Source organism: Protomyctophum bolini, assembly GCF_963924005.1.
Source record: "Protomyctophum bolini genome assembly, chromosome: 21".
NCBI classification, from domain to species: Eukaryota; Metazoa; Chordata; class Actinopteri; order Myctophiformes; family Myctophidae; genus Protomyctophum; species Protomyctophum bolini.
This window is the reverse complement of record NC_137882.1, coordinates 5,121,280-5,141,428: the sequence shown is the minus strand read 5'-3', so window position 1 is coordinate 5,141,428 and position 20,149 is coordinate 5,121,280. Positions and strand designations below refer to the sequence as shown.

The following is a 20,149-nucleotide window of genomic DNA, read 5'->3' as shown; positions in this document are numbered from 1 at the left end:
CACTGACAACTCCTTGATCATGAGCCAATAATGCTACTAAATGAATTGTGATACTCTCAATGTTATCAAATGTTCCACGTGATAACTGACTTCATTAGAAACCATCTGCTGTTGTAATTGTATCCCAGAAGTAACCTGCCATGTGTCTGCTATTCTGTGTAACTTAAGTATATAGATAATATGTGTGAGCTACGTTTATGCAAATATTGGGCTAGCTCTGTGTGCTAGCATTGCTTGCTATTGCTGCTGTGTAACATGTTACATACATGTAATATTTAGCGTTATATAAGTGTTTATAAAAGAATCCCTTTTAGCCGGTTTTATCAGTGCCCTGGTTCCAATTCTATCACCAGATCAACCCCCCAGCTACACTGTTCTGTTAGTTCAACACTAAATTCATTACATGGCTAAATACTTCTTTTTGGTTTTGTCTGCTTCTGACAGGAGTAGTGCATGTAAACTTTACTTTATATATACACACACACACACACACACACACACACACACACACACACACACACACACACACACACACACACACACACACACACACACACACACACACACACACACACACAGGCTGCCAGGGCTCAAGGGTCTAGGGATAGAAATGGAATGGAACCGGGGCCCATGATGGTTGCTTTGACCCTGGGTTTGAGGAGGAGTGGTTCTGTCCTATAGTATGTTCATGCCCCCCTCCCCACACACGCTCACGCACCCCCCCCACCCCTCCATGTACTGTGAAGTAGACTCACCCCCCTTTTCCCCCCAGTCACCATTCCATCGTCAAAAGCTATGCTCCACAGCTCCCAGATCAGACTGGTATACCATGAGGTGTCTTTGTCTCTCTTTCTCTCTCTCCCCCCATCCACACATGAGATAGCATCTGACCTGGGATCTGTGGCATAGCCTACAGCCTTATGCTCACCGTGTTGAAAGGAACACTTACTGTGCGCAGCAGTCTAGCTGCGTTGGCATGGTCATCTCTGCTGTGTGTGCGTGCGTGCGTGTGCGCAAGTGTGCGCGAATGTGTTGCTAGAGTGTGTATGCATTTGTTTGTATACACCGCTGCCTCGCTGCTGCAGGTCTTGTCATTGTATATCACTTTCTTCCTATCTTTTGTTTTTGTCTATTCCTTTTCTTTTTATCCCTCCCCTGCCTATTGCCCCTCTCTCTCACTCTTTCTCTCTCTCTCTCACTCACTCTTTCTCTCTCTATCGCTCTCACACTTTCTCTCTCCCTCCTTCACTCTTTCTTTATCTCTCTCTCTCTCTCTCTATCGGCGGTGTTGCTCGCTCTTGTCCCAATGCCACGCCCACCTCTGTGACATCACGGCTGGCTCTGTCCAATGGGATCAGCTGCTGGTAAAGGGGGTGAATGAGACGCTGGTAGCTCAGAGAGTGGTGCCGGCTCTCATCACATTGTCTTCCGACCCCGAAATGTAAGTGACAACAACAACGATAAGAACACCAACCCCACCGCACCGCGTCTCCCCCTCCCCCCCTTCCCCCCTCAACCACCTGACCTCTGTCTGCCGCCCACATATCGCCACGCAGGCACCAGCCCCGTGCGCCCGCCCGCCCGCCAGAGAGGTGACATTGAGAGAGGTGTGTTGTTGTCACTGAGTGACACTGTGTTGCTGACACCTGTACAGCAGTGGTCCTCAAAGTGGCGTGTATAGGCCATAGCAGTGGGCAATGTTTTCTGGTTCCACTGAAAAATCGGCCATTCATTTTTCCCATAGAGACTTACAAAAATATTTATATAAATTGTTTTAAGCCAATAAATCCCGGATCCTGGTGAATCATGACCATAAATTCTAGTCCTGTGCATTCCTCCAGAGTTTCCTATTTACTTACTTACTACAACAACACACAACTCTCAAAAGTGCAAGTGATGGAGCTTTTCACCAAATAAAGAGCATCTGTGCGATGTGGGGGCTCGTCCCTGCCTGGCCCGCGGGCGGGAGGTTGTTTTCCGTCGTAAATTCGCCGTCACTATCGCCGCAAACGCATGTCCGCCTCATCAGCCTGCACCATCAGCCAACACTCATTCTAGCGATGTCATCAGTGTGCGACCGCTGCTGGCGTGTGTGGTTCTGTGTGTTTGTGTGTGTGTGTGCATGCAGCCACAGCTCTGCATGTGTGTTTGTTTGTTAACACTCCTCCTCTTCCTCTTTAAGTAGGGCCCCCCCCCCTCCCCCTTAACCAATATCAGCCGGTTGGTTGACTCCAGTGGTTCTCAAAGTGGGGCGAGTGGCCTCCAAATGGACCGTTGCCATGTCTGTAACTCTGAGAGTGCACAGAATGCTGTACACCCTGAGAGCTATGGTGGTGATTGAAATGAAAAGCTTGAGAACCACTGCTCCATCCTTCTCCTTTCTCTTCCTCCATCCCCCCCCCCCCCCCCCCTGCCCTTTTATCTAAGTCCCTCCCTCTTTCTCCCCCATCCTGTCACAATCTCTCTCTGTCTCTGTCTCTCTCTCTCTGTCTCTCGCCCCCTGCTGTGTGGTGGTGGGCATTGCAGTTGATTCTCCGCGGCATGAACGAAGCGTTAGTTCACCGCCGGGCCGCCCCGGCCCTTATAACTCTGTGCAGTGGGCCTGAATTGTGAGTTAAACCCATACAAGAAAATGACAGACTAAAACTTTCACTTATAGAGAGCACGTCACCCATTGAGACCACCAATGAGACAGAGTGAGTACATTTAGCAGACGCTCTTAATCCAGAGCGATACAGTAAGCAAGAACAACGCATGGTAATACATCAAATAACATAAAATGAATCATAAGGAAGCTAAGAGTAGAATATCTGTACAGTGACACTACCGTACCTACGCTATAGAGTGCTACAGTACGTCTACATAAAAATGCTATCTAAATTACATAAATTGAGCCTTTGCATACGCCCGAAGGTCGTTGACGCTAGGGCAAGTGCTACGGCAAGTGCTACTACTGGCTAAGACGAAGTCTGAAGAGGTGCAGGTTTTCAGACGAAGATTGGGAGTGAGTCTTCACTGCAGCTCTGATTGCAACGGGAAGTTCCTTCCATAGTCGACACAAAGTGTGCCATTGAGCTCTAGTGAGGACCAATTATATGAAGATGCGTTGAAAAAGTATTCCTTTAACTTTGTCCTCATGTGGGCTGCAGATCTCTGAGGGTATTGCACATGAGCCCCCAAATAAATGGCAAAACACTTAGATTGTAATGATGATATAACATATTATATATGATTGATTGATTGATTTATTGATCATAACATTCTCTGAAACGCATGCCCACCCATCTGACAACTGAAAGGTATAGTTCACACCCAAAATGATAATTTTTTTCTATCGGTTACTTACCCCATAGAGACTTGAATTTATGGGTGAGTAATCAATAGAAAAATATGTTTTTGTGGGACGTGAACTATCCCTTTTTAAAAGCCCTGTTTAGTTGTCGGATGGGTGGTGGGCTGTTAGAATGCTGCTCACAGCACCGTGCAATACAGTGGGGAAAAAAAGAAAAGGAACAACACATTAAAAACAACAGATTGAAAACAGACACTTCAGCAACGTGTTGTGCAATAGATTGTAAAAGAATAATAACAACAAAAAAGAACAGTACATTAAAAACAACACATACGTGTTCAATAGAATAAAATGAATGCTAATTCAAAGTTAGTGCCGCAAGCGCAAGTATAGAAGGTCTTTGAAGTCACAGAAGGAATTTATAGACATGTTGTCTTCTCCACCACTGTCAACACATTGTAAAACTGCGGGTGTTATAATAAATTCTAATCGTGTAGTAATTAATAACCTTGGAATTCTCACAGGCGTAAAGACTAACTGATGACTTGAAACCCATACAGCCTAAAACACACAGTTTGCGCTTCGAAATTATCCAAACACCACTGAAAATATGGTTTATTGGCAACATTCACTAAATGTCTGAAATACACAAATAATACAGGATCTATATACAGTATGTACATAGCTCAACACAACTAATATTACATAAGTTTGGGGGGGGGGTAAAGAAGAAGAAAATAGCCACTTTTAACTAATTTACTGCCAAGAATATTTAACCAAAATAGCACTCACTGCCAGCTATTTCTCATGTTTGTTGTGATGAGTAGCCACTAGCCAGGAACATGCTTCTGGCAGCATTCCTGTGGCATTTTGGCCCATTCCTCGTGTGTACAGTGGCCTCAAGTTCAATAATATTCAGCATTTTGGCCCATCCCTCGTGTGTACAGTGGCCTCAAGTTCAATAATATTCCTGGGTTTGCGTTCTGCAACTGCCAACCGCCTCCTCCTCCAAATCCCAGCAAGATCTTCTATGGCTTTCAAGTCAGAAGGCTCTTACAGCCAGTCTTCTTTTTGTTCTTGTACGTTCGGTTTTGTTGATCGTTAAATCAACAGAATATTAATGGAATATTAATCACATAAATATTATAATGTTCGTCAATCAATATTTTACTGTTCTTATTTTTAAACATTTGAAGAGAAGACAACATCCATACAGAATGAGATATAGACCTAATCTATGTTCAAATACATGTTTATGACCCTATTCCAACCTGTATTTATCGATATTTGACGTCACAAACAATTAGCCGCCTTAAACCGCCCACATTACATTAAGTTTACACGTTTAACAAAACAAATAAAAAAAGGCACAAATGCCCTTCCCTAATGGGTGTTCATAATTTAGACTCTTTTTGGATCAGTTTGCTACTACTGCGGTGAGAACAATGTGTGTTGCTTGTTCTCCTGTTAACTTCAGCTCAGTGAGGATATCCACCATCCCTGCCTTTGGAACCATCATGGAGACCGTCACACAGAAAGAGGTAGGAGACTACCTACTGCAGTGGCTTTATGGGTCCCTTTATTTTAAGTTTCCTACATTTAGTTTTGGATTTTCAGTGTTTCAAAACATTTTCAAAAAACGTTCCCAGAAAAGCAAACATTTTCTTGAATTAATGATGATTTTGTTCAGTAATTTCATGAAGAAATCGAAGAAAGTTTTAATAAATTACAAAAGAAACGTTTCAAGTACTACTGAAAATAGAAAATCTACAAGCTCACAACATGTCGCAAAGTGACGCGTTTTGAGCTTGTAGATCTGCTATTTTCACTAGTTTGGGCACCGGGAAGACATAAGTTCTCTTTTGGGTACCTTATTACCCATTCCATATTTTGGAGTCATGAGCTTGCAAAAAATATATGTATACTCAAGTGTGTGTGTGTGTGTGTGTGTGTGTGTGTGTGTGTAGTTGCTGGAGCGTGTGAAGATGCAGCTGGCGTCCTTCCTGGAGGACCCTCAGTACCAGGACCAGCACTCTTTGCACATGGAGATCATCAGAACCTTCGGACGGGTCGGACCCAACGCAGACCCGCGCTTCAGAGACGAATGTAAACCATGCGCACACACACACACACACACACACACACACACACACACACACACACGCACAGCCACATGCACGGTTGTATTACTATGCTCGTGAAGACATCAACATTTCAGAGCGACAATTTTATTAATGCCATCTTTTTTTGGGGGGCTTTTCTGCCTTTTACTGATAGTATCATGTGAAGATAGACAGGAAAGAGGGGGAGAGACATGCAGCAAAGGTCGTCATGAACGGGACTCGAACACGCGACACTCTGTGAGGCCAGAGCCTATATGTGGCATGCACCTGGTCCACTTGGCCAGCGGGCGCCCATTTAATGGCATCTTTAACCCTGGAAATGTTCAGCTTTATAGCTGAACATTTCCAGTGCATACCACCGTCACGTAACCAATCAGTTATGATTTATTCTTCATCATTGTGACGATAATAGGTGGGTTTTTTTTGTTGTTGTTCGTGGAGTTTGCACAGAATTTTCACCTACTTTGTCTACACCTGTAAACCTGTGATTACGTTAAAGCTGATTTGTTTGTCTTTTCAAAGTGACATGGTCGTACTAGTGGAGTACTAATGAAGGGCTTTCCTCTCCTCTCCTCTCCTCAGTCGTGTTGCCTCACCTCCACAAGCTAGCGCTGGGTAACAACAGCCAGGCGGCGGAGAACAAGCGGATGGACGTCGCCACGCAGCTGTTTGAGGCCTACAGCGCCATCTCCTGTTGCTGTATCCTTCTGGGAAAAAAAGATACGAATTTCCATTACGTTTTCAGAAAATATCTACAAGATCACAGCTTTGGTGACTCTGGTTTATGTGCTCGATAATAACTACGGTACTGTGATACGTCCATCTCTCTCCCTCCCTCCCTCCCTCTCTCTCTTCTCTCTCTCTTTCTTTATCTCTCTCTCTCTCTTGCTCTGTGTCTCATCTCTCTTTGCCTTATTTGTAGACCTTGTCTGGCCTACAGTTTTTTTCAGTCTCTCAGCATTATGGTCAAACTACACTATATGGAGTGAAATGGCCACACACAGCACACTCACACATTCCATGCAGTCCAATGTTTTTTCATAGATTCCGTGCAATTCAGGAAAAACAAAAAAACAAAATAAACATTTGGTTAGTGAGCCTGCGTGCGTGGACAGTCAGAAGCGCTGACTGTCCTAGGTACGATTCCAGGACAGTAATGTGTCAAAGTGTACCTGAACCCCCTGAGCTGAAATAGAATTTTCCCCACAGTACTAATTGGGTCTAATGAATTCCTCCCACATTGTATAGTCCCTGTCTCTGCCAACACCCCTACATTTGACCTGGGGAGGGAGGGAGGGAGTGAGTGGTTCTCACAGGTGCAGAGAGCACAAGGGCTTGAAGTGATGCTAGGGGGGTCTCAGGAATGAAAAAGATTTTAAATAAAAACAACTTGATGTATAGGCCTTTTCAGTGGAACTGTGTGCGTGACGTACAGCCAGGTATACAGTATGAGCTTGGATCAAGGTTTATGTCCTGTTGACACAGGAATTAATCTGAGGCTCATTTACTGTATGTTGACAAGTTCCTTCCAGGTCGTACAGCAAATATGTTGTTGAGCCTCAGCACAGTGAATGGAGAACTATACGTTGGTCAAGCTACATTTTTAATGACAGGACGTTAAGGCCTGTGATTGTGTGGTCCCCTATACCTTCTCATACAACAAAATAGTGAAAGTATCTACAAGCTCACAATGCATCACAACGTGTATGAACTTGTAAGTTGTAGATTTTTTGGCTGTTTTTGACAATGCCGGGATTCGGGTCGGCGGCGGCGGGTTTAAAGTTGAGGAAAAGCATGTTAGGATATCGTGCCACATGTTTAAAATATTGTACTGCCTCCCAACAGACAAGGTCTCACGGCCCCGCTGCATGTGACCAATAATGTGGTATTGAAACAATTTGATAATACTTACTGTATGTGGAATAGCTTGCTAGCTCTGAATGGATGGGGGGGATTACAGTATGTGAAGAATCCACCTCAGTCAGTCAGTCAGTCAGTCCTATGTATTGTAAGCATGTATATTTCTAGGAGTGTGTGTGTTGGGAAGGGGAGGAGGGGCTTTAGCCTGGGGCTGTTCAGAGCTGCTCTAGCAGTGAGTCAGAGGGGAGGATGTTACAATAACAGCCTTCAGGTCAAACCCTGGTTATACTGGGCACAACTGTCAAAGGGTCAAATTTATGTGTGTGTACAAAACTGTACCTTTGTGTGACAATTTGTGTGGCACATAAGGGAATAGGATATCTGTGTACTGTGTACACATAGTTTGATGAACCTGTGTGTGTGTGTGTGTGTGTGTGTGTGTGTGTGTGTGTACACTAATGTGAATGTGTGTGAAACATATCGACTGAGCTTTTGTGTGTTTTCATACGCATGTATATGTTGGCAGTGTTTGGCTGTGCTGTTGGCAGGAGCAGAAAAGGAAAATAAGCTGCCTCCATTTTTGGGGCTAGAGGTAATTACAGGGTTGGTTAAGCAAAGGAAAGGATGAGAAACGGAGAGAGAGAGACCCAGAGAGAGCGAGCGAGAGAGAGAGAGTGCGCACGGGGAGAGATGGAAATACAGTGTTTCAAAGCTTTGGTCAGACTTCCCAGAACTGGTCTTACACGTCTCTCTCTCTCTTTCTCTCTCTCTCCTCTCCCACCTCTCCCACCTCCCCCTGCTGAAAGTGTGTGTGTGTGTGTGTGTGTGTGTGTGTGTGTGTGTGTGTGTGTTGTGCTCGTTTTCCCAGAACGGGGGTGTGGGGTGGAGTTGCAGCCCGAACCTCTTGGGGCGATCTCCTTGCCGTCTCTCTCTCTCTCATAGGTTACGTTTCTTTTACACACAGAGAGAGAGAGAGAGAGAGAGAGAGACACGCAGCTGGGTCTGAGGTTTAGATGCTGTGGGTCTTTGTCAGGCTGTGATTTGACAGTGCAGCCGTGTCCAAGAGGAGGCTACGCAGACTCTGACCTCAGAGCCCATACCTCTTCATTGCACACACACACACACACACACACACACACACACACACACGCTTCTCTTCTAATCAGTGTGACGAGCAGGGACATTCGCAGACGTACTCTAAAATTAACCCCGGTTCGCCAGCGCTGCCCTGTACGGCGACTCCTACTGCTTACAGCAGGTGGCCCGAGCACGTGCTCACTAATCTCTGGCCACTAGTATTTCTTTTTCACGTATACTTTTATAGTTTATGACTTTTGTGGTTTGCTCTAGTCTAGCATTTTGTGCCAGATGGGCTGAGTCTGCCACATGGCAAGATGCCCCCCCCCCCTGCTTTTAACGTCCTTCAGATGTTGAAGGTTTTTCCCATGCCAACCTGTTGTGCTATTATGTGGATTCCAATGGCAGGTTTTTTTTTGGTCTCCTAAATTTAGGGCCGGCGAAGTATTTTTCTCCCAATTTAGTTGTTATGCCAATTAATTCCTCCCTCTGCTTGCGACTGCTGTTTTCTAAAGCGGATATAGTACCCAATCCTTGATTACGATTGGCTGGTTTCCGTGATAAAACCGACTATAATCTACTCCTTTGATCAGATCATATCAGTCACAGATGTGTTATTTGTTAATACTTTCTACTGTGATCCACTGTGAAACAAGTGCTCCAAGGGGAGCACTTGTTTTCCTTAAAAGCCTGACCGGCGTGCAGGTCTTCTATACACCGCCCATACGCGTAAGGTGGCAGGGTGTATTATAACTATGACGGCGAGTGACTACGGACCTTTCGGGACGAGGCTTGTCAAATCAAGCACTCCCATTCTCTCCGCACTACACAGCTGCCTGCAGTAGGTTCACACAGATGTACAGCAGTAACTAAATCTGGCATTAAAACAATATGTAATCTTGTTAGCTCAATGAGATTGAGCTGACAGTGGCCTTTTGTTTCTCTATACGTGCTATTGGTTTACTTTGGTAAATGCTAATCATTTCAGTGGGTGTGGAGTAAAGAGTTGCTCTCCGTGGTCTGTCAGTCGCGGTCCCACATTGTCACTAACTGTGTCCTCGAGCAAGACACTGAACAGCTAACTGCTCCTGACTGAGTGGTTGAATGTAAAGCACATTGTAAAGCACTTATAAATAAACATGCTATATAAATGCACCCTTTACCAGGCATTTACCCTCCACCACTTTCAGCCCAAGGGCTGTTTTTGGTGCCGTTTGATTCCTTGACTTCCTGTGTGCAGTCATTTCTGAAGAGTTGATGGTCAACCACTTCCTGCCTGGTCTGAGGTGTTTAAGAACGGACATGGAACATCTCTCCCCTGAACACGAGGTATGCCTGTGCACGCACGCGTGTGCGCACACACACACACACACACACACACACACACACACACACACACACACACACACACACACACACAGCCACACACACACACACACACACACAGCCACACACACACACACACACACACAGCCACACACACACACACACACACACACACAGCCACACACACACACACACACACACACACACACACACACACACACAGACAGACACACCTATCTTTCTCTCACACACACACATACTATGCTATGTTCACATTGGCAGCCCGATTCTGATTGGTTTTTGATACATATGGAAAGTTGGAAACTGATTTCTACTCATCAGATTTGAGCCACATTCGTAGGTGCTTTGGGGTAATGTATACTTTGTCGTGTGGGTCGCTGACTATATTAGCCAAGCTTGCAGATCTGCTATACCTTCAGTAGCAGCTCTACCTTGTTGTAACTTGTTGTAAAGCATATTTACTCACGCCTACTGCATGTCATCATGTTGTTTGTTGCCTCAGCAACCAATAGTAGTAGGTGTCTGAGAAAAACCGTGTCTGAACACTCAATCCCAGCGGATCACTTGCAAAACTCAGTCTTAACCCATTCTGAACGGGAACCCATTTTCGTGTTAGCATTACGTTATGCTTTAGCTATTGAAAAACAGCAGATCTACAAGCTCATAGCGCGCCACCGAGTGGCGCGCTACGAGCTTGTAGGTCTGCTATTTTTGAAAAATCGAAGAACGACTGACATTTTTTAGAATCTGATCTCAGGTCAGAATGGGTTAATCAGACCAGTGTGTGTCCTAGTGGAAACCTCGTATGAATCTGATCTCAGGTCAGAATGGGTTAAAAGATGAGATTTGGGAGATGCAAATCGGCGCTGCGGGCACGATAACGTGTCAAACGTGTACTGCATGGCAGCATGGCATACAGTACATGATCCCATTACATTGACAATACAGCAGACAGACAGTCACACTATACATAATCACGCACAGACTGACTCTCTCTGTCTCACACACACACACACACATGAACACGCTTCTGTCCTGTGTCTATTTGTGTCAGAATTTCATGCCATCCATTTTCCCGTGGGTCATTTTTCCCCCCTTGACGACTAAACATCAGCTGATGTTCTGTGTCCACTAGTGATGCTGAGCTGAAACCTCATGTTGGACACTAGAATTTCGTGGCCGCTTCGCGGCCACTCAATCCCAGAGTTACTTCGCCACGCACTATGGGAAGAAGGAAATTGCGGGAGTTGACTCCACATATAGTAACGGATGGGTTATTAGTTATTATGTGTAGTGTAGTGTAGTCAACATGTTAAGGCTCGTACACACTGCCCGGTATTTGCTGCGATTATGCTTTTGGGGAGCATTTTTGGCGCTGGCCGAGAAAAACCCCTGATCTGACGTTAAGTGGTGCCCAAATGGTAGATCACGATCTACAAAGGCTTTGCAGGTAGACCACATGACATGGCACTAAAAATATATATAATTTTAATATAAAAAACGATTTTTGCATCTGCGGCTTTAGATGATCTGAGATGACTTGATTGATTGACATCAAAAAGGGCCTGTCAGCTCAAACACACAATGCAATACTTGTTGTTGCTTACAATCATCAGTAGCAAAGTCAAATACCAACAAAAATAAAAGCCTACGATTTGCATTGTTCCCCCTCTATTTCCCATTCCATGTGCGTTTGTCTTATATGTAGCCTATATGAAAGGCCCCTCAATTACATTTTGTAACTATTTTCAGCAATGGGATGATAGTTTTATTTGGTGGGTATGTAGCTCTGAAGTCCATAAAACAAACTAACATAGGCTACTTCTCTATAAGCAGAATCATGAATAGGCCTATTTAATTTATACAAAAGGAGAAGAGAGAGAGAGAGAGAGCAATGTGTTTGTGGCTGAAACTTTGTCTAATATTTTTTTAGAGCAGTGGTTCTCAAACATTGTCATGGCAAGAGAAAAGGACCCCCAATATTTTATTTCTTTTATATCTACAAAATTAATCCCAAAATCGCTGATAAATTAAATTACATTACTTACTAATCGCTTATTTGGCAACACTGGCCAGAAACGACCAGTGTAGCTTTTTGTTGCAGCTCCGTGACTGGGAGATGGGAACTTTCTGTTACAGTTAAATCAATATAAAAGTACCACACAACTGAAAAGTATCGCGACTGTGACCGCAAGGTAGAGACGTGTGTGGCTATAATGACGCACAGCTGTTATGTAATCGCGCATCTATAAATTCTAATCGTGTGTGGTATTTCTTGGGGAGACGGGACTGTGTGTGTGTGTGTGTGTGCGTGTGTGTGTGTGTGTGTGTGTGTGTGTGTGTGTGTGTGTGTGCAGGCGTATGTATACATGTGTACTGGGCAGTTGGCTGTCTGGCGGAAATAGTATACATGTGTACTGGGCACGCAGAGCCAACTCGCAGGCAGTGCCTCAGGCCAGATGCCCGAGAATTGGTACAGGATTCTCTAGGTCACCAGTTTTGGTGTGACACACACGGCTTCCACATTTAGCTTCATACTGGGTGAAAGTGGCGTTCCAAAAATTATTTTTCCCCTCGAAATTCTTATTCACAATGAGATGGAGTTGAGGTGTTTGTGTTTGCTTGCTGGAGCTATAATTAATGTATTTGCATTAAATGTCCACTCGCCCATCTAAGTAAAAAGCAAGATGGCCGATTGTGAGACTGAAAAGTAGTGTGGGGGCGGGCCTGGAGGGCCTATGAGAACACGGAGCAGTGTTGGCAGGTTTGCGAATTGTAAGCGAGTTGTAGTGTGTGTAAATAGCGTGGTTAAAAGGCCTTGTGGCCTTGTTTCTGCCCGTGTTGGGGCATGTCGTGTCCACCAGTTTCTGTCGACCAGTTTCTGTCCACCGCTTTTGGCACGTGATCAACTTTAGCATTGTATAAAGAGATGTAAGGCTCCTTTTAACACCTGGCACTCCACTGTGTACAATCAGTGATCCGTCATCTGTTTTTTCTTTCTTTTTTTTTCTTTTTACTTGTATTGTAATGTATTTTTTGGGTCTCTGACCTAGAAGTTTAGTGGAGTGCATTTTGTGGATGCAAAGGCTCCCGGTTTGATCCCCCGAACCGTAAAGGGAGGTGGGGAGGTGAGCCAACAATCACAGTTAAAGTGCCCTTGAGCAAGGCACTGAACCCCCCTCCCCCAAGGGGGGGTGGGGGGGGGGGGGTTCAGTGGCCAACAGTGAAGGACTGTGGTCCTACTGGGTCATTCCCAAGACGTTCGTGCTTAGCTAACCTGTACCCTGGATAAATAAAATGCTGTAGATACTGGGGTAAACACACAAACTGTAGCCTAACCGTTGGCTGTCATACCTACTGTACTGTTAAACGTGTTAATAAAGTCAATTCAGTCAATCAAACGGATACTTTCCCGGATAGTACGCTGACCTCATAATGGTGTTTGTTCTGGCTGGAGACTTCACTTACGTTGCAATCTTTTTCCCCTCTCTCTGCCCTCAGTTTCCTGTAAAGCAAAAAAGAAAATCATAATAATAAAAGGCTTTCTTTAGGGCAGTTGATTCATTTTTTTTTAAAGTGACTTCAGTGAGAATCACAGTGTCTGCAAATCCCTCCTTCAAACTGAAAAAGTATTGGATGTGTGATTGCACTAAAACAACAGCTACTAAAATAGTGTGAAGGCGTAAAGCTAGTGCACTCTGCCTAGTGCTTACTATCTGCAGTAGAGCAGTGTTTTGTAGTGTGATGAACTAGTGCACTCTGCCTAGTGCTTACTATCTGCAGTAGAGCAGTGTTTTGATGTGTGATGAACTAGTGCACTCTGCCTATAGTACTTACTATCTGCAGTAGACCAGTGTTTTGTAGTGTGATGAACTAGTGCACTCTGCCTAGTACTTACTATCTGGTATCTGTAGTAGAGCAGTGTTTTGAAGTGTGATGAACTAGTGCACTCTGCCTAGTACTTACTATCTGGTATCTGTAGTAGAGCAGTGTTTTGAAGTGTGATGAACTAGTGCACTCTGTCTAGTGCTTACTATCTGCAGTATAGCAGTGTTTTGTATTGTGATGAACTAGTGCACTCTGCCTAGTGCTTACTATCTGCAGTATAGCAGTGTTTTGTAGTGTGATGAACTAGTGCACTCTGCCTAGTGCTTACTATCTGCAGTAGACCAGTGTTTTGTAGTGTGATGAACTAGTGCACTCTGCCTAGTACTCACTATCTGTAGTAGAGCAGTGTTTTGAAGTGTGATGAACTAGTGCACTCTGCCTAGTACTCACTATCTGTAGTAGAGCAGTGTTTTGTAGTGTGATGAACTAGTGCACTCTGCCTAGTACTCACTATCTGTAGTAGAGCAGTGTTTTGTAGTGTGATGAACTAGTGCACTCTGCCTAGTACTCACTATCTGTAGTAGAGCAGTGTTTTGAAGTGTGATGAACTAGTGCACTCTGCCTAGTACTCACTATCTGTAGTAGAGCAGTGTTTTGTAGTGTGATGAACTAGTGCACTCTGCCTAGTACTCACTATCTGTAGTAGAGCAGTGTTTTGAAGTGTGATGAACTAGTGCACTCTGCCTAGTACTCACTATCTGCAGTAGACCAGTGTTTTGTAGTGTGATGAACTAGTGCACTCTGCCTAGTACTCACTATCTGTAGTAGAGCAGTGTTTTGTAGTGTGATGAACTAGTGCACTCTGCCTAGTACTCACTATCTGCAGTAGACCAGTGTTTTGTAGTGTGATGAACTAGTGCACTCTGCCTAGTACTCACTATCTGCAGCAGAGCAGTGTTTTGTAGTGTGATGAACTAGTGCACTCTGCCTAGTACTCACTATCTGCAGTAGACCAGTGTTTTGTAGTGTGATGAACTAGTGCACTCTGCCTAGTACTCACTATCTGTAGTAGAGCAGTGTTTTGTAGTGTGATGAACTAGTGCACTCTGCCTAGTGCTTACTATCTGCAGTAGACCAGTGTTTTGTAGTGTGATGAACTAGTGCACTCTGCCTAGTACTCACTATCTGCAGCAGAGCAGTGTTTTGTAGTGTGATGAACTAGTGCACTCTGCCTAGTGCTTACTATCTGCAGTAGACCAGTGTTTTGTAGTGTGATGAACTAGTGCACTCTGCCTAGTACTCACTATCTGCAGCAGAGCAGTGTTTTGTAGTGTGATGCAGGCGTTATAACCAAAGCTGCCGTCAACAGCACGTTTCCCATGTTCTATAAGGCCACACTGTCGCTGTGGATGTGGTGTTTCTCATGTGGTTGTGTGAGCAATACTTGGCTGACTGTGAAATATGATTGATTTAGACAATGGGGTCGAAACAAAAAGAGACTAAAAGTCAGAACCATGGAGACAAAATGCAAATAAAACTGTGTACTAAAATGGAATGCAAACCAGCTGTAGTTGTTGTGGGTTGTTCCTTTTCATTAGGGTCAAATTTGCAAAAACCAATCCTGATAAATGGTGATGTTACCGCCCTCCAACTAGAGGCCACCAATTCATACCTCCAGGATATATAAAGATAGTGTGTTGTAGCTTGCAGATCTTTTCACTACTTTTGTGTGACACTCCTTTTTACAGTATGATGAATTACCGGTATGTCATTAGTTTACGAAAAACCTGTATGGTTTTTCGTAAAAAACCCAACAGCAACTATACATACTGTACATACGGTTTAACCCATTCTGAACGGGAACTAATTTTGGTGTTAGCATCGTGTCGTGCTTTAGCTATTTAAAAATAGCAGATCTACAAGCTCATAGCGCGCCACCGAGTGGCGCGCTACGAGCTTGTAGGTCTGCTATTTTTGAAAAATCGAAGAACGACTGACATTTTTAGAATCTGATCTCAGGTCAGAATGGGTTCATCAGACCAGTGTGTGTCCAGTGGAAACCTCGTATGAATCTGATCTCAGGTCAGAATGGGTTAAGTTGTTGAATGCATTTTTTTTTAATTCAACAATTGTTGACTGTTCTGTTCTACTCATCATTGTTTTCCATGTGAGGTTTTTCAACCAGTAACACAAGCCTTATATGTGTGACCTTTTTCTTGCAGGTGATTCTGAGCTCTATGATCAAAGAGTGTGAGATCAAGGTGGAGAACAGAGCCATCGGAGGAGACGCACAAGGGTGAGGGAACACGCACGCCCGCACGCACACACGTGCGGTACACACACACACACACACACACACACCTCCCCAACACTCCGTATGCACAGTGGTTGTCAAACGTGTTTGTCTTCCGTACCTGCTTTCCCTGAGTTCTGAACTAGAGCTCTTCATGCGTAAAAAAAAACAACCCATTTGCAAATAAGAAAACCAAAGTCGGATAATATAGACGCGTGACAATTTTGGCCCCGATTCCGACCCGTTCCGAGATTTCTTTCAAATGACGTCATGACAATTTGGTCCCGACATCCATCCATTAATTTCCGAGGTTCCGAGACAAGTAATCAATGATTCTACACCGGTGTTTTCAATTCAAATCAGCCAGGCAGGCTGGCAGGCTGTGGCAGCTGGCTTGCCTTGCAGTATGTTAAACAGAACTTCATTCTGTTTCTCCTTCACCAGTGCAGCGTGTCCCGGTCACTCCGTACACAAGGTCACACAGTGGTACGGGTCTTCTCGGGTATTACACATAATGACAGACAGCCCAGAGTTCCGTGGGATATCCGGCCGATTCCGACCCCGGCCCTGAGTGATTCTGATAACCCATTCTGACCTGAGATCAGATTCATACGAGGTTTCCATTGGACACACACTGGTCTGATGAACCCATTCTGACCTGAGATCAGATTCTAAAAAAATGTCAGTCGTTCTTTGATTTTTCAAAAAATAGCAGACCTACAAGCTCGTAGCGGGCCACTCGGTGGCGCGCTATGAGCTTGTAGATCTGCTATTTTTCAATAGCTAAAGCATAACATGATGCTAACACAAATGGGTTCCCGGTCAGAATGGGTTAATTGATAAAACACGGATCCGACCCGTGTGAGACTCGGGTCCTCTCGGGTATTTTCGGAATCGGGCGGTCCGTGAAGAGCTCTATTCTGAACCCTCTTTTTCCTCCTCACCACATTTTGTTTGGAAAACTGCAAGAGGATAAAACCATGTCTAGCATCAGATAATATTAATTTATTTATTGAAAATTACAAAAAAAAATCAGGAATTGAGTGAAAGAGTTGCAAAATTAAGTTTAAATTGTGGCAATAACATTTGGTTTTGATTTAATTTAATTGAAAAATAATATATATATATATATATATATACACTTTCTCCCACGTAGTCCATGTAGTAACTGTACCCTCATTTGCGAAACATTGCACTAACACAAAGCATGTCCAATCTCACCAACACTCCATTACACACGTAAACACAATTAGTCTCATGTTGTTATACTAGTGATTTTGGAAACAGCGGTTCACATTGCCGTAGCAACGTGGGCAGCAAGTGGTTGCTTTCAACAAACAGAGGTGGAAGAAGTTATTTAACCCATTCTGACCTGAGATCAGATTCATACGAGGTTTTCACTAGGACACACACTGGTCTGATTAACCCATTCTGACCTGAGATCAGATTCTAAAAATGTCTAGTCGTTCTTCGATTTTTCAAAAATAGCAGACCTACAAGCTCGTAGCGCGCCACTCGGTGGCGCGCTATGAGCTTGTAGATCTGCTATTTTTCAATAGCTAAAGCATAACATGATAACACCAGAATGGGTTCCCGGTGGTAATACCACAATGTAATTTACAGTCAATTTACAGTAATTTAGTATTTCAAGTACGCCTCATGCATCATTTGATAACTTTTAATTTTATTTAAACTTACTTGGGGTCTTAACTGTTTAATGTTATGTTTTGTAACGATAACCTAAATGCCACTATACTAACTGACAGTAATTGTCAAATAATTGTAATGGTGTAAAAAGTCTCTTCCTCCCTCTTTCCTGTCCGTCTTCACTTGATACTATCAAAAAGGCAAAGAAGCCAAAAACGAATCTTAAAAAAAAAAGATCTGCCTCTTAGATGTCGTAGTGCATAAGTATTAATAAAGCATTACAGTAGAGTAGGGGAGGAAAGGAGAAGAAGTTGCGCAACAGTGTTAGGACTGGGCCTGTACCGAGGACTTAAACTCCTGGGAGAGACCGTAGGCTTTGTGAGGGAGGAGAGAGGGAGACAGATAACCACTTAAACCCTTAAACAGCATCCGTATTCTGGGGGAGACACACTAGCACAGAGCCCTGAGGGACTCCGCTCCACAACGCACGGGGTTGAAGTGGGTCAACTGTTGGGATAGACCATGCAGGGCTTAGTGAGGGAGGAGAGGAGACATTATGTAAATGCTGTTGGAACCACGCCCACTGTGTGGGTATCTTCAGAGAGAGAGAGAGATGAAATGAAAGGAAGGGAGGGAGGGAGAGAGAGAGAGAGAGAGATATATTAAATGAGAGAGAGAGGGAAAGAGAGATCAAATGAGAGGGGGAGAGAGATCAAATGAGAGGGAGAGAGAGAGGTGGTTTTGGTGTATTTATTAAGGCAGTTGGGACACAAGCCATAATGTGGGTGTCTTTTAAGAGATGTTTCTCCATCTTGCAAACATGTGTTCTCTGCTCATTAAAGGGATACGAGTGTGTGTGTGTGTGTGTGTGTGTGTGTGTGTGTGTGTGTGTGTGTGTGTGTGTGTGCTACATGTGTGCCTGTGCGTTTGTGCAATGCGCGCATGCGTGTACGTGCGCCGCCGATACAGTCGTGTGTGTTTCTGACAGCCTGGAGTTAAACTCTTGCGGCCGGCTCGTCTGTGCGCGTACCCTCAGTTCCCTTTCATTTTGTTTGTTGACTGCTTCCCTTTGAACCTTAGCATCCCTATTCTAGGGAGCGGGGCCCATTTGCCAGAAAATTGCAGATCTACAAGCTCACCCGTTGTGAGCTTGTAGATCTGGTCTCTGCGTCTCAAGTATACAGCTGCGACTCGCGGCCGTTTTAACCAAGTATAGAGGGTTTAACCCATTCTGAACGGGAACCCATTTTGGTGTTAGCATCATGTCGTGCTTTAGCTATTGAAAAATAGCAGATCTACAAGCTCATAGCGCGCCACCGAGTGGCGCGCCACGAGCTTGTAGGTCTGCTATTTTTGAAAAAATCGAAGAACGACATTTTTTAGAATCTGATCTCAGGTCAGAATGGGTTCATCAGACCAGTGTGTGTCCCACAGTGGAAACCTCGTATGAATCTGATCTTAGGTCAGAATGGGTTAAGCGTTTCAACCTACTGTGACTGATGAGTTGGGTCTCCCTTTCTTTCCAGGCCTTACTGTTGCATCTAAACAGAATGTCGCAACAGCCACGGATGTTTTCTGTTAAGTTTTATTTTATTGTTTTTTAGCCCACTTTGATTTAATTTGAACTTCCTGGTACTGCGTTTAGTCGCTAACCCACCATATAAGCTCAGAACCCCACCACTGCCCCAGTGCCTACTGGCTGAAAAAAGAAAATCCTTCTCGCTGCTGTCGAAAACCTTGTATCTCCATTTTTCAACCTTTTTGTGCAAATGAATGCCATACTCCATCACAGAAGAGTGTTGCACAAGAAGTCTTGAAGATAGCAGATCTATGCATCCATGCGTTGTGAGCTTGTAGATCTTAGAGCTATTTTAAAATGTTTATAAAATAATTTAAAAAGTGATGGTTTTTGGACATACAAGGTTTCCACCCGACTGCCATTTATTTTCCTTTTTTTTCTTCTGTTGGCACCAGACGTTTCTCTGAGCTCTATGAGGAAGCAGTTTGGAAGTGATTTAGGCTGCTTGCTTTGATTGGCTCTCTTAACGCTGTACAAAGACGCCTCTGGTTTGCATCAGCTGTGTGTGCAAGTGGGAGAAAGGAACTTCAACAAAGTATTTTGTAGGAACTCAAGTATGTTTTGTATAGTTTGAGTGTTTTCCAAATGTTCGGTAATGTTTACTTATACTCCGCTCAATTGTTGCACTTTTTTTCTCCACTAGAATTATTTGAAAACATTAGTTACTAATTGCTTTGCAGATTAAATTACTATATTACACACCGTGTGTGTACATTAACCACTTAAGCCCTGTTTTATACATAGGATATTCGTAAAACGTAGTACCGTACTCTTAGGAATATTTTTATGACAGTACTTTTACTGAAGTAGAAGTTTGAATACAGACAATAGTATTTCTAACATTGTTGTATCGCTACTTTTACTTCAAGTAAATTGTGTGTGTGTGTGTGTGTGTGTGTGTGTGTGTGTGTGTGTGTGTGTGTGTGTGTGTGTGTGTGTGTGTGTGTGTGTGTGTGTGTGTGTGTGTGTGTGTGTGTGTGTGTGTGTGTGAATGGTTCTACATCATGTTGTTGCAATCTTCTGACTCTGCTCCTCTCGTTTTGATGTGTGCACTCAGAATCACTCCGCCTCTGACCGTCAACACATTCTTGTGTAATCAAAAG

General features: G+C 44.0%; 1 protein-coding gene across 7 annotated transcripts in view; it reads left to right on the top strand.

Annotated features, from left to right (window-relative positions):
* Window positions 1-20,149, top strand: part of relch (RAB11 binding and LisH domain, coiled-coil and HEAT repeat containing) — a 74,149-nt gene that overhangs the window by 49,155 nt on the left and 4,845 nt on the right. For 5 of the 7 annotated variants that reach the window (XM_080794097.1, XM_080794102.1, XM_080794099.1 and 2 more), the window contains 6 exons: window positions 1,359-1,441; window positions 4,770-4,833; window positions 5,260-5,398; window positions 5,998-6,114; window positions 9,593-9,681; window positions 15,750-15,823. In XM_080794097.1, coding sequence (XP_080650223.1) covers window positions 1,359-1,441; window positions 4,770-4,833; window positions 5,260-5,398; window positions 5,998-6,114; window positions 9,593-9,681; window positions 15,750-15,823 — 566 coding nt within the window. Of the gene's footprint in view, window positions 1-1,358; window positions 1,442-2,526; window positions 2,610-4,769; window positions 4,834-5,259; window positions 5,399-5,997; window positions 6,115-9,592; window positions 9,682-15,749; window positions 15,824-20,149 lie in introns of all 7 variants that reach the window. The other 2 variants (XM_080794098.1, XM_080794100.1) reach the window with 1 other exon arrangement.